Source organism: Poecile atricapillus, chromosome 1 (assembly GCF_030490865.1).
Source record: "Poecile atricapillus isolate bPoeAtr1 chromosome 1, bPoeAtr1.hap1, whole genome shotgun sequence".
NCBI classification, from domain to species: domain Eukaryota; kingdom Metazoa; phylum Chordata; class Aves; order Passeriformes; family Paridae; genus Poecile; species Poecile atricapillus.
Genome location: NC_081249.1, coordinates 50,653,642 through 50,668,342, shown reverse-complemented (window position 1 = coordinate 50,668,342; position 14,701 = coordinate 50,653,642). Strand labels below are relative to the sequence as shown.

At 34.7% G+C, this 14,701-nt stretch overlaps 1 protein-coding gene across 4 annotated transcripts in view; it reads left to right on the top strand.

The window, feature by feature from the left end:
• Positions 1 to 14,701, top strand: part of PIBF1 (progesterone immunomodulatory binding factor 1) — a 105,503-nt gene that overhangs the window by 67,531 nt on the left and 23,271 nt on the right. For all 4 annotated transcript variants that reach the window (XM_058848612.1, XM_058848622.1, XM_058848631.1 and 1 more), the window contains 3 exons: positions 2,749 to 2,839; positions 6,118 to 6,220; positions 7,850 to 7,980. In XM_058848612.1, the coding sequence (XP_058704595.1) occupies positions 2,749 to 2,839; positions 6,118 to 6,220; positions 7,850 to 7,980 (325 nt within the window). The remainder of the gene's footprint in view (positions 1 to 2,748; positions 2,840 to 6,117; positions 6,221 to 7,849; positions 7,981 to 14,701) is intronic.

Genomic DNA, 14,701 nt, shown 5'->3' with positions numbered 1-14,701 from the left:
AGAATGCTGAAGAAAGGAAAGTTTCCAAATGAACTGTTCTTTTAAAATATGAATTTATTTTCTGATTTCCTTGGAGGAAAAAAGGAGTTACAGCTTCATAATATTTCAGTATATTTTCTATTTAATAATGAGCTTGCTATTTCAGTGTATTTGATACAGAAAGTTAAGATTAATATTAGTTCAGTTTAGTATCTTATGGAAAACAGAAAATAAAAATATTTTTAAAAAAAAGCTCTTTGAAGGAGAAGACAGATATACTTCTTCCTGTGTCTCAAATTATGCCCTGATAGTTATATGTCATAAATAACTAAAGGTAGAAAAATAACTGAAAGTAAATAAAACTATTTTTCAAATTGAATGTGTTATGGAAATATTTCAGTCTGTCTTTCGGGGAATATAATTTAGACTAAAACATTGTGTGGGAGACAATTAGAGTTTTTCACGAATTTTAGTGATAATAAGGATTAATCTTCATCCCTGTGGTCACCTCTGTGTATTTAAACAGCATATAATGTTTTTTTTCTTCATCCTGAGTCATGATGCTTCTTCTGTTTTACAATATTTGGGGATACCAGTGGGGGTTGGGTTGGTTCTCTGGACTTTTTAAGAAACTGTGTGTTTATTTACATATGTGAGATGTCTTTTGTCATATAATATATAAATTATTTATATATATATATATATATAAACCTTATTCTTTTGGAAAATATGCATATGGAAGAGATTTCTGAATTTTTACTGTTACTCCCTGATCATTATGCCTCTCTTTAATAATATTGAAATGACATGAAGCAGCCTATTCAGGAAGCTATCAAGAATTTATATAGCCACTTCTTAAAGTGCCTGAGAGGTTTCCAGATGAATAACAGTAGTAAATTTCCTTGGCATTTGTCTATTCTTTCTTTTCAGGATACAATCTTCACATTAGGGTATTTTTATTGTAGAGTAGTTGTTTGATTTTTCTTGTTTCCATTTGTTAGTATCTTTCTAAGAAAAAGGTTGAACTTAATTGTATCCTCACAATGGCACATCCTTGCTGAGTAGCATAAGAATCTGTCATTAATAAGTATCCCCTAGCTTGTAAAATGTATATTTTACATCACAAAGTCAGGTGAAGTGCCTGGAATGTTGTATGAGAAGAGAAGCTCAAACTGATAAAGAATATTATTTTGATACCTACAACATTTCCAATTTCTTTTTTGTTTGTCTTCATGATGTGACATTTACTGGACACTGTGGAGAGATATGATTTTACAGGACAGGATCTTTCTGATATTTTTCTGAGTCATACGACAATCTATATGTAACCAAAAAGAAGGGTATTAAAAAGGCAGGTTAAGTTATTCTTTATGTTTTTCTGAACCAGAGGTGTTTACAGCGCTGAAGAATTCCCTGTCATATTTAAAACGGCTCTGAAGTGCTGCTGTCTTTGTAGTGCCACATAAGTAAACTTTTTCTGTCATACTGACTGAAATTTGTATACTGTTTTTAATGTAACTCGATATGTGACTTACCACAGGTGCTTTTCTAGAGGCTCTTCTCTTTCTAAATGTGTTTTAAGAATCCTTGTTTAAAATAGCATTAAAGGGTATTAGATAAGTGAGAACAGAAGTTACAGCATTTTGCAATTTTTTGAGAAATTAAGGTATTTCTGATTTTGAGGCACTTGAGCATTAAGAAAGATGAGTCAGATAGGACTCACATCATTTCCTACATTTGTTTCTTCTGTTCCCAACTATTTGATTCATCAAAGCTTTTGTGTGGTGCCTGGGCTGGTGTTTACTTGTTCTCCTTCCTTCTCTCACACCCCTGCCACTCCCGTTTTTCTCATTGTCCCCCTTTACCCCTCGTCTCTATTCCCCTCTCTCTGCTCCAGTCTACTTCACACATATACCTGTTCTTTTTCTTTCTTTTTTTTTTTTTTTTTTTTTTTCTGGCCCACTTCTTCTTACAGGAGAGAGGAAATCTGAATTTCAGCACTTGAAATATGAACATACACATTTTAATCTTGCTGCTATTGGGATTTCTTTTCAAAGCAATTGTAATCTGTTTAAAACCCTTAGAAATGTGTTTTCAGGAATCAATCACCTATGGAGGCAGAGATTATTTTAATATTTCTGTTTTGCATATACATAGAATATAATTTTTGCCCTTCTCTGAAGAAATGGGTAGCATTTGTTTTCATCAAGTGTGGTAAAATTTCTGATCACCACAGCCTTTCACAAAAACCATAGTGAGCAGCCTCACTGTGCAACATCAGCTCCCATAGCAACATCAGATGTCCCTTCTGGTCCTATGGACTTGGTTATGTCCTGTCACCTTAAACACTCCCTAATTATATCTTCCTCTACCTTCTCATGTATGCACAGAAAATTAATTCTTTAGATTAAAAAACTTAAGCAACCTAACCTTCTACACTGAATTAAACTTATACAAGTAGTATGTATTTTGTGACCATATCAACAGTATGAATATTCAAGGTAACTGAACTATTTTCCTTTACTTTCATATTGCATAAGTCTTATGTTAATCATAAAAAGTATTGTAAGTAATTAAAGTGTGGCACTATTTTTAATGCTAATAGGGAAAAAACTGTTCACTCAAGTCCAGAAGGTTGCACCAACTGAAAATTTAGCTTCTAGAAAAATGTTTTTGCATGTTGAGTTATAAATAGAATTGCTTAGAAGTTTGTAAGTTTGTACGTTCTGACACTGTTCTTCAACAGCACTTTTCTGCAATTTTTTGCAGTGGAAGATGAAGTTGAAGCTGAAAGGGTTCTTTTCTCATATGGATATGGTGCTAATGTTCCTACAACAGCCAAAAGACGACTAAAGCAAAGGTAAAAAAAAAGTACCTCCTGAATTTACTTGTTCAAGATAAACTAAATGAAGATTACATGCATTATGTTTTGTCTTAGAATCCAGCCAGCTTGATTAACATAAAGAGGTTTTATAATGACTTAAGCATACTGGAATAGATTGAGGACTAGGACCCATAAGCGAGGTTGATGGATATGAATGAGCATATACATTTTTTCTAGGTGATTTTAAAACCTCTTCTCATTGACTTTCAGAAAGATTACTTATAATTGTATAAAACTAAGCAGCTGTAAAAGCAGATTAGTTACATTGTTTACATTTATCTAATAGAATATGCATTATTAATACCTAAAAATCATTGTATTTAATAGTAAGAAAAACATGGCTGTCAGGATATTAAGAAGGACAACAGTTCAGAGCATCAGTTTTATCTTCACCAATACAGGACCTGACTCCACTTGCATTTTTTTTTTTTAGTTTGCTCTGGTTTGGCCAATTTGAAAATTTGATTAATAGACTAAAATCATGCATAGGTGAAAAACATACCTCTTGATCATAGTAATTTTGAACTAATAAATTTATATTATGCATTGTCTTTAAGAAATAATAGTGACATTTGAATGGCTCATTGTAAGCCTGTGTGTTGTGGCTGTGACTCACTTCTCCCACGCAACTAACGGGTAAAAGGAAGTGACCTCAGGCTTGCCAGGGGAGGTTCAGGTGGGACAATTTCTTCACAGAAGTGATTGTCAAGCATTGGAATAGGCTACCCAGGGAGGTGTGGAAACACCATCCCTGGAAAGTGAGGAGTGTGCAAAAAACTTCAAAAACCCTGTTGGACATTGGTTTAGAAAACTTATGAGTTCTATAGCACCACTTCCTAAAGCTTCAGTTTATTCCTTTTGTCAATAGTTTGGGCACTTTTCTGGGTTTCCACTTCAATCCTTCTTTTTCCTCACCTTATTAGATTCAGTTTAGATTATTTACATATATAAAAACTCTGTTAAATTTCCTTTGAATTCTGAGTCTGATGATCAGGCCAGGATTTCAGATATGCTTGGAAGACACTTTCTGCGCTTAGAAGTAGCTCTGTCAGAATGACTCATATACTCCACTTTTGTTCCAAAAGGCATTGACTAATAAACTGACTTAATCCTTCATAATAGTGTTGGAGACTTCATAGACTTCCTTTATCTTTTAGAATTAAAAAGCCATAAAAGACTGTGTACTGTTTACCTGCTGTTTTGGTTCAAGGAAAACTGCCATGCAGATGATATTTGTGATGCCTTTGGCTGCCAGAGGTTTTAAAAGCAAGTACTCTGACACCATCCTCTATGTTTAGCACCATTAAAGAAACACAGAAATTTACTGCTGTCCAGGATTGCTTAAGGAAAGAGACTGTATTACAAATGTGAATAATCTCCTTTCTGGAGTCCACTACCTGCTCTTTAATCCCAGACATATAGGATCCTAAATGAAGAGGTCTTTTAGGTTCACATCAAGCACTTCAGTCTCTGAAAATTTGTACAAAATCAAGCTTTCCAAGCAGTATGGGGTCTGTCTATACTTCTTTGGCCCCTTGCCAGAAACAACTCTTTCATTACTTCAGACATAGGTATTGTCCACCCATAGTACTAAATTAAGCATGCCTGGGGACACTCCGAAGCATCAAGACCAAATGGCCTGTAGTAGCCCATTGCTGGAAAATAATTCTCCGTGTAGGTTAAATTATGTGTGAACGACATACTGGCGATGATTTGCTTGCCCATGCTGACTTGTCAGCTATGCCTAGGAACTGCTTGGGTTAGTTACTGCTTTAGGTGTTAATGAGAGAATGCAGAACACTACCAGGATGACTTTAGTGGTTTGCTAACAAGGAATTATCACATTCTTGAGCACTGCATAATTTTCTAGTATAGTTGGAATCAAATGTTTCTGGCATAAGACATCTTTGCACATTAGTCCCTTTGTCTCTTTGCTTTCAATTTAAACTAGTCAAAAAACATACTGAGAAGTATACTTGAAAGATGTACTTGTGTTATCCTTAAATATTTACAAATTCAGGTGAAGTTCACTGAATAGTTGTAGCTGGGAAAATTACGATGGGCTACCTTCCTAAATTTGCCATGGGAAGGTATCCAAGTTTTCCCTTACATTCTAATAGCTACTAGTGAAAGAATTTGTTCTTTTCTCTTTTGTACTATATGAGATTAGTGCATGAAAGAGTATGTTTGTAACACAGATGAAGAATATTTAGACTTATGCCAAATCCAGAAGTCTATTCCATTTTACTGAGCAAGAGATGGAGGTTATGGCTGGTCAAATTTTCAGATAGACTTTCTACACTCATCTAGATTTATGCACTCTTAAGCCTAAGCCTCAGAGTAAATAAACTCTCCCTGTCAATCTGCTTTAGACCACTTACCCTCTCTTAGATTCTGTATCATAGTCAGGAACTGGCTATGGAGTTACTCAAGAACCACCTGGATGCAGTCCTGCACAATGTGCTCTGGAGGTTGGACCAGATGACCACTGTGGTCCCTTCCTACCTTGCCCATTCTGTGATATATAAGAGTTTGGAAGACTAGGTTAGATGTCTGCTAGTAGGCTCTGCAGTGCATATTGAATCTTCCCATTGCTGCTCATATGCTCTTGAGTGGATAATAAACTTTGATTCTGGACATGAAGCTTGCAAGAGGTTGAGGATTTAATTTTTTTAACTAGGTTGTTTAAGTAGTTCAATAATCCTTTCTCTTCAAAGTTAATCTGTGACTCTAAATAAGAGTTTATTTAAAGCAAAATTAGAAATAACTCAATTATTTAGCATATTAAATGTCAGACAAAACGATTTTCCTCTCTTTTGAAAGGGATAAAATACTACATTTTTCAGTGTCTCACTACAAAACATATATTAATGAGCATTTTTAAACAATTTTTAAGTTAGAATTAAAGTGAGTCTGTAAAGTTGCTAAAAAGTAAATAATCATAATTAGATTAACCATTTTAACAGTATTTCTCCAGTTGTGTAGTATTGGACAATTTGTATAGGTAATTACTTTGTATAAAATATTACAATAGCATAACTGTGGGAATGCTATTTTAATGCTGTTAAATTTTGTAATATTTACACTGTTTTTCTAACTTTGACCATGCAGCATGTTTAACTATGTAGTTTATATATGTTAATATTTAAGCATTGGTGAAAAATTAAGGCAATCATTCCTGAAGCATAAATGTGAGAATTTCTTTTGCCTATTTTGGAAAAAAATCAAGTTGAGCTTGCTTTTTATTGGCACAGTGTTCACTTGGCAAGAAGATTACTGCAGCTAGAAAAGCAAAACTCATTGCTTGTAAAAGATCTGGAACATCAGAAGGAACAAGTAATACAGATTTCACAAGAGGTAAATCATTATTACACAAAAATCCAAATATGTAGAAACATTGCAGAACAGCTGTTCATAAAATGAAAGATTTTCTAAACTGTGGTTTTTTATGTATTTGATGTTAAAAAAATACCTCATAATTAACCAAAACTCCATGATAGAAGTTCTCAAAGAAGTTTATATTGTTTTGCAACTAAAATTGAAAGGAGGATTGCTTTACAGGCTAAGCAAGAATGTGAGCCAGACAGACAACGTTTTGATTTCTGAACAGAAGAACAGCCAGCCAATCTAGTTTGTTCTGTTTGAGACTTAATTGTTCAATGAATGTATCACTACTTCTTACACAGCTTTTCTGTTAAATCACTTTTGAAGATACTCAATTTCAACCTCAACTTGAAATGTCCCAGAATTAGGGCGGACTAACTTTTTTAAAAATCTTCAAGATTGTCTTTTAATTTTTCTCATAGGAATGAAAGGACAACTAGGTTTGCTATTAGATGTGGCTACCGTATGTAATTCTTATGCTTACTATTTCAGGAATGTGGTTAACAGTTTGATTTTTAAAGCCACAGGAATTGCAAATTAGAATTACTACATCCAAGTGCTTCACAGAGTGCAAATATTTGAATTTCTACATATTTTTAAATTACTGAATTTTATACATTTTGTATGTGTGTATATATATATTTATATAGATTATTTCAGTGAAAGATACATGAACGGTCAAGTTTGGGGTAATCATGGTAATTCCTATTTGATTAAAGCATATTCTGTCAGGTTCTTACGTGGAAGACATCAGGAAATTGGTGAATCCATTGTTATGCTTGGTATTCTTCTATCCTTCTTCTTTATCTTAATTTTTTCTTTCCGCAGGAGTACTTTCAGCTCATTTTTATCCTGCCATTAAATTTTTGATCTTTTACCATATAATTGTATAGTTTAAATCACAATACAATCCAGTACAAAGTCCAGTACAAAGTTAAACATTGGTTTTTTGTGTAAAGTTCTAAAACTTTTCTTTGCTATCTTTACATAATTTTTACTCTGAGCTATTGTCTTTCTTGACTTTTTTTTAATTTAAAACCAAACCAGAGATCCTCTAGACTACAGCATGCTTAGATAGCCCATTATTTTTCTTTTGACTGACAGTTTGTTCAGTCGTCTAGATGAAGTCTAGAACATGGCTAAAAAGCTGGTGCAAAAGTGATTTTATCAGCTTTTGGTTTGAACTTGGCTCAAATACTGCTACTTAAGTGCAGTATTTATGATACAACCTTTTCAGCATTTTGAAGGGAGGAAAAGACCACAGTAAGTCAATAAGACCATAAACAGAGGCATTGACTCTACTTTCTTTTCTTAATCAATGGAAGCTCTTCTATTAAAACCCTTGAAATGCAGATTAGGGAGAGTAGTACCATTATTGCAGTGAAAATAGCACACATTTAGAACAGAAAAGTGAGAAGATAATGTACTAGTTATCAATTTCAAGGTGGTGTGTTTCCTTTTTTGTGTGTGTAATAACAGGTTTAAGTTTATCTTACTATGCAATTGGTAAAAATCAATAGTATCCAATAATAATTCAGTAATAATCAAGTAATTGTGCTTTACAAGTTAAAAAATTTATGTAGTTTTACCTTTTTTTTGCAGCTTGACAGAGCAAATTCTTTGTTGAACCAAGCACAACAGCCATACAAATACCTCATTGAAACTGTGCAACAGAGAGATTCTCAAATAAGTCTACAGAAAGAACATATTATGCAACTTGAAAAAGATGTCAGGTAATTAAAATCATTGATTCTCATTTTACTTTCTCTAAAACTGAAGGTAAAATCACTTATATTTTTGTCATTAGAAAAAAGTTATGCTGTTGTCCACAAAGTTGAGATGTTAATACTCTGTCACTGACCAACTCCAGTCTTTGTGCTGGAACTCTAACACTTTTTATTTTTCTCAAAATGTCAGAAAAGGGAACTTTAGGTCTAAGCCTAAAGTTTGGAAAAGTAGCTGTGCCAGGTTTAAAGTGAGTTTGGAATTGAGAAAGAGCTATCATGAAGTAAAGTTCAGAAGATTAAAAGGAAAGAATGACACACCAGTTGTACAATAGTAAAAATAAAGAGAAAAGAAAAAAAGTCAGAGAAAAATAAGAGTAGTCCACAAGTAAAAGGGTATTTCAGCCATAATTAGAGAAGATGCTCTCATGGAGACTCTCTGATTTGCTGCTGTATCCATCTGTCAGAGCTCTCTGACCACTGACGAACTTCCTAGCATCAACTTGCCAGAAACTTCCCTAACACCTGATTACCAGACAAGCTGTTACAAAATAATATGTCCCTTGATTTTCAAGGAAGTTGATAGCCAAGTTCCACTGCTCTGCAGAAGAATTAGCATTTTAAGTATTAGGTGTTTATGTGGTATCTTGGTTTAGGAAAAGCAAATGGTAGGTATTAGGAGACATTAATGTGATTCTGTTATGAAGCAACTACATGAAAAATATAGGGTTTTCCACTAATCTACTGAAGCAATTAAAATAAATAAAACTATGGTTCACCCTAGTTTTAATACTTAATCATACATACTCTCTTACATATGTATCTATTCAGAGTGTTTTGATGGTTTGGGATAGTATTTGTTATCCCTTGAGGAATACCTAAAAATGCTTGTTATCCAAGCAAATCTATATTTGAATCAATAAGTTTATAAATAAATTGAAATATTCATTCATACTTCCCAACAAGACATCTTTCACTGTACTTAACCTAGATTCAGTAAGAATAGATCTTTTTTTAATTCCAGAATCAAGTGTTTTTTAATAATTTCCTAGACTTATTACATAATAAGAAACACTTCAAAGATAAATTGTATTTTTTTTTAGGAAATGAAAAATCACAGTGTTCTCTATATACAGTGTCTTGCTTTCCAGTTGTGAAAAATATCAAAGAATTGGTCACAAAATTTTAGATTGTGATAATAATAATGGAATGGTTTCATTATTCACAAAGTAGTCCAAAAGTCTCTCAAAAGGAAGATAGAGAGGGAGTCAATAGGTGAGGTAATTTCTGAAAGTGGATGTTTCATGCTTTAAAATCTAAAAGAACTTAAATGTGTTATTAACATTCATTTTCTTGAGTTAAATGGTCCATTGCCAATTACCTGTATGCTTAAATATTTTTCTTAAATTTACCCTACAAATTAAGGTACCTAAATTAGAAATTTAGATCAACTTTCCTTAGTAGTTCAGGGAGGAAGTGACATCTCCAAAAAGTAATTCAGATTTTGGGTGGAATGAGTTATTTCCTAGAGATGCGTATTACTCTCCATTAACTGTAAAGGAAATTTTTTGCATCTTAAAGGGCCTCAGGTTAAGAAAGAAAATGTATCTGCCACACAGTGTGAGTATTCATGGTATACATACCAGCAGTGCTGTGGGGAGCTGGGGTATGCTCAGCATTAGTCTGTGTTCCTGTAAATGAGTGTGGCCTGACAAAAAATATCATAGCAAAAAAAGGTAACACTTACTATGCACATCAAATATATTGGTAAGATTTTTTTTTCTGTATTTTCCAGTATTCCTTGTAAACTGAAAATAGCTTTTACTCCACTATCACAAGTTGGCCTAGTTTCATAGGCCAGAGAAATTCTTGGGAAAAGCCTAATATCTTAGGTCTTTTGGTGCATATTAGTAGTCCCTAATTTTGCTATTCATAACTCAACATTTAAAACAAAGGTTCTAAATTGTTAGCTGGTATTCTCTGGCAGTCATGAGAAATCATAGTACTCTATTCATACTGTAGCCATCTGGGATAATACTGATAATGTTGGTCCTTTGCTTTCCCATAAGTGAGAGGAAGGTTAGAGGTAGGGACTTCTAACCAGAGAACCATTACATTCATGAAATTTTTTGCCATGAGGATAACCTTTTGGAATCTGCTGATGGAAGTTTTAAATTAAAATATCCCTTAGGTGATTTCAGATTATTCTCAGCTATTCCAGAACTGCATCAGAATGGGATTTAAGTAAATTAATGATAATCCCAACCAAATATATGCCAAGTGAAGCTCTGCTGGATCAAAAGATTTAGCCCTCTATTCCTATCCCTCTTAGTTTATTAAACAGCATTTTGTTTGTTTGTGTGTGGAATATTTTTTGAGAGGATGAGTTCAGAGAATTAATGCTCCTCAAGGAGAGCCTTGCAGATAATGTTGGTGCTATTAGAAAAGTATTACTGAAAACACTAAACATGGTTTACGAAGCCTGGTTTCTCTGTATCTCAGAGCTGAGGGAAAATTTTAATATTTGTAAAACTATTTCAAAATGAAATTGTTCTTTCAACCATTACCTATATGATTTATAGTTAATACTGCAATTCTGCAGTGACCTTTAAACTGAGGTTTAATTTGTGCCACACTTACATAAGGTACAATATTTTTTAACATTTTAAGTACAATAATGTGTTAGTTTTATTTCTAAACTGCAATTTCACAAGAATCAGCTAAAGGAAAAGTAGCGCTTGAATTCTTGTTTTCAAAAGCCCTTCAAAAATACTTGTAATTTTTTGGATGCATTTTTTTTAATCTCATATTTGAGTGCTAGATAGGAGACAAATTAATGTAGTGTTGATATGCCTGCACCCTGACAATCAAGACTGAATACATAATTTATCCTCACAGCTGCTCCGTGCTTGATCATAATTTTCCTTCCTTCTTTTTTCAGTGTGTAGATCCAATGGTGGAAGGGTGTTCTTTTCATGTTGTGTTTTTATTTCATCTGCTCATCAAGAGAGATGGTTCTGCATAATGTAAATCATGGATTCCCCAAGCAGAACAGGCACATCTGTTTTATTGGTGCCAGTGTTCTCTATCACTTCCCACTTAACTTGAGTATGGAGGGATCAGCAAGGACTTACTTGCAAGTGAATTTACCTTTTTTTAGTCTTAATCCATAATTGCCTTCTGTAGGCAGTGATCATGGCCAATAGTTTTTTTAGAACATACTCCTGGGGTGATTAGGTTGCAGCAGATTCCCCAGAATGATGAGTCAGTACTTTCTTGCAACCTATAAATGTTTTTCAGCAACCTGCAGCACTTTGTATTTCCATGTCTATTGAGGTTTGTTGGTTGTACTGGATGTGAGTTGGATTCTGTGATGAAACAAACTGTTGTTGAATCAGCACAAGAGGAAGACAAACATGAGGAAGGCTATCTATGACAGAAATCTCATTTTGGATGTTCTTGGGCCATTATCTTCATCAATTTTACAGAAAATGGCCTAAATTCACTTATGTAATGGTCCCTTAACAGGCAGCAGATGTGTTCAGGATTCTCCACACTCATAATTCTATTAAAGTGTCGTTTTGGAGAGCAGTTATTTCTGCAAGAGGAATGGGAAAGATTCAAGCAGATCATTTTGATACATTTTTGACAAGTCCTGCAGACCCATCTTAAGTCTCTTTCCAGTGTGGTCTTCAAAGTTTGCTTTAACTAGAACAGCTTGCCTGCCTTCATCCTTAAGTGTCATGCCTATAGAGCTAAGGCTGTCTTTCAGAGCCTTCATATCAAAATGTCTTCCTCACTTGGAAGGACTGTTCAAGTGGTACTCAAGGTTGCCTGTGTCAGTAGCTGTCAGACTGAATACAGAGTGGTTTGGATTGGAAGGAACTTTTAAAGATCCTGCCATGGGTAAGGACATCTTCCACTAGATCAGCTTGCTCAAAGCCCCATTCAGCTTCTCTCTGAAAGCAGAGAAACAATCAGAACACTTACCAGGCAGACTTGGTCTTAACGTAGTGTATGCAGCAGAGCTGGAGATACTTGGTTGGTTTGCTGGGAAGTGTCTGTTCTGGACATTTTTCACACAGCTCTGTGAGTCTTCAGCCATACCTTCATAAGAGCTGCACGAGCTGTTGTAGTTTGGGTGAATGCTTAGCTGGGCTGCTCCATTACTGTGATTTGCATGAACAACTTAGGGACCTACCACCAGGTTACTAAAGATGTGCTGATACCACTGCTGAGATTCAAGTGTGAGGGCACAAGTATATTACCACGCAAAGGAGAGGTTGTTTAGGAGTAATGGAGGCTCTGTCAGATGTTGCCCACATGTACTGTTCACTCCCTTTCTCATTCCCATCCCTTTAGGATTCTGTCAGGCAGGCCATGGGCTGTGCTGGCACTTGGCCTCAAACAGAACTTGGCACTGGAAGCACTTTTTGTGCTTCTGAAATGAGCTATGCACCTGCAGATATGTTTCAGATACAAAACCTTGGTCTTGAGTGACAGGGCATCTTCAGGATGAATTTATAGGTGGTCTGCATATCTCAAAATACTGTGCTAAGTAACTTCTTATTTATATTAGACCACATAACACTCTTGTTAATAAAAGTAAATAGTGATGGTTAATAAGAGCAGTGCTGTGTGTGAGGATGACTCCTTGCTGCTATAAAGAAATCTCTCTAGCCTACAGTTCTTTAGACAGAAATGAAAACATCACATTTAGCACTCCTTTTTGAAAGGAAATGCTTGTAACTATGTCATGCTGTGGGAAAACAAATCTCTGAGTTTCATTCTTATGTGTGTAGTGAAGTAATTGTAGTTTTAGTACATAATTTTCTGCTAAAAACATCTAGGTTTATAAATAACTGGAGATGTTAAAAGGACTTCATTCATAAAGAGAAGGTGTTTATTTTAAATGCAGTTACTCAAATTTCTCAGTACCAATGGCTGGTTTTAAAAGAAGTTCACTTACCCAAAAGTGCTACTCAAAAGCCTTAACTGTGTGGCAAATCCAGAAGCCATATAAGGATTTTACTCACTAAGAAGCTTTGTACTGAAATGTTCCTTACCTAAACATTTTGGGTTCTCTAATTGCCATCCAAACATAAAGCTCAGCATAGGGTGTTAGATGACCTTTTCCTGTCAAAGAATGGGCAATGAGCTTTTTTATGAGAACATTACCATTCTGTGAAGCATGCACCATCTATTCAAATAGTCCTGCCGCTTACCAGAGAAATGTTCCAAGCAAAATTTGTAGAAATATGTCCTTTTTTATACATTTTCTGACCTGTAATACAACTTTTAAAAAGTTGTTTGGGTTTGTTTTTTTTTAAGTTTGAAAAAGTGATTTTAATTTGTACACTTTATGGATAGATTTTTAAGTGTCCTGAAGCATTACAATTAAAGTCATTGAGCAGTACTCTCCTAAATCTGTTTTAAAATCTGAGCTGTGGTTATTTAGCTGCACAATGAGAGATCACTGATTTGACATGTATTCTCTCTTGTAAAGAGCTTCTGTTTGCAAAACATCTTATACCACCCTTTCTAACTTCATGACTTAAGAACAAAATTTGACCTAGACTAATAATTAACTGCCTGTTTTGAGCTATTAATTTGTAATTTGCAGACAAGAGATAGCTTCACTATATGGCTATATTATATATTCAGTTACATGTGCAAAACCTCTATATATACACTATTTGAATTTGGGTTTTTTTCAGTGGTAATACTGTATCTGAATATAAAATGCAAAAAAAAAAAAAGTATCAATATTGGACTATTCAACTTCATGCTAAGGGCAAAGTAACAGAAAGGCACAATCCACTGTGCAGAAAGGCACAATCCACACAGCATCTGGAGTACACAGTTCACTGAAAAAGAAACATACTTTTTTTTTTCCAAACTGAATAGAAGTAATAATAAAATCCAGTGCTATATAAACCCATGTTTATTTTGTGTGTCCAGCATAAACATATTATTCAGAATATCTAATTATAGAAGCTTCTGAACAGGATAGTAACTAGTATATTTACAATTAAGAACTAAAATGGTTTAGTTACCCAAATTGAAAAGCGTTTATAAGGCTGAAACTGGGAAATGTTAGTATCCATTCTCCAGGAAAATCATGTTAGCTAAAAATGTCTTACATACAATATCCAAGCTACCTTGACTTTAGATCCTGAGTGAAGCAAGACAAAACAAGCCAGTGGTTGCTATGAACAATGTGTATGCATGTGACAAGTGTATTTTATGGTAAGCCTGCATTCCTGGTACCTGAATTATCCTGGCTAGGCTCTAAAAGCATGATGGAATGAAATTGGATGTCATTCCAGACAATCTGGTTTCTTCTGGAAAAGAACACAGAAAAAGCAGGACCTGCGCTGCTTTTCAGTTAGTTCTCTAACCTGGACTTTTGGGGCCAGTTGTATTACATATCATAATGGGCACCTTCTCCACATTCAGGGTGAGGCCGTCAGTTCCCAGGACTGTGGAGCACATCATGGTCCCATCTTTTTAGATGAAAGTTCCAACCCTTCAGCTCCAGTGTGAGAACCTGGTTTGCCTAGGCTCATAGATGGTGGTTTCAGAATCATAGCAAGACACTTGAGACACTCCATCACCAAATGGAGCAGCTCATCCTTGCCTTCAGCTGTAGGTGTCCACCATACATGGTAAATCAAGTTATTTTTTGTGATCCATGTGAAAGATAACCTATGAAAGGACTCCATTGTCC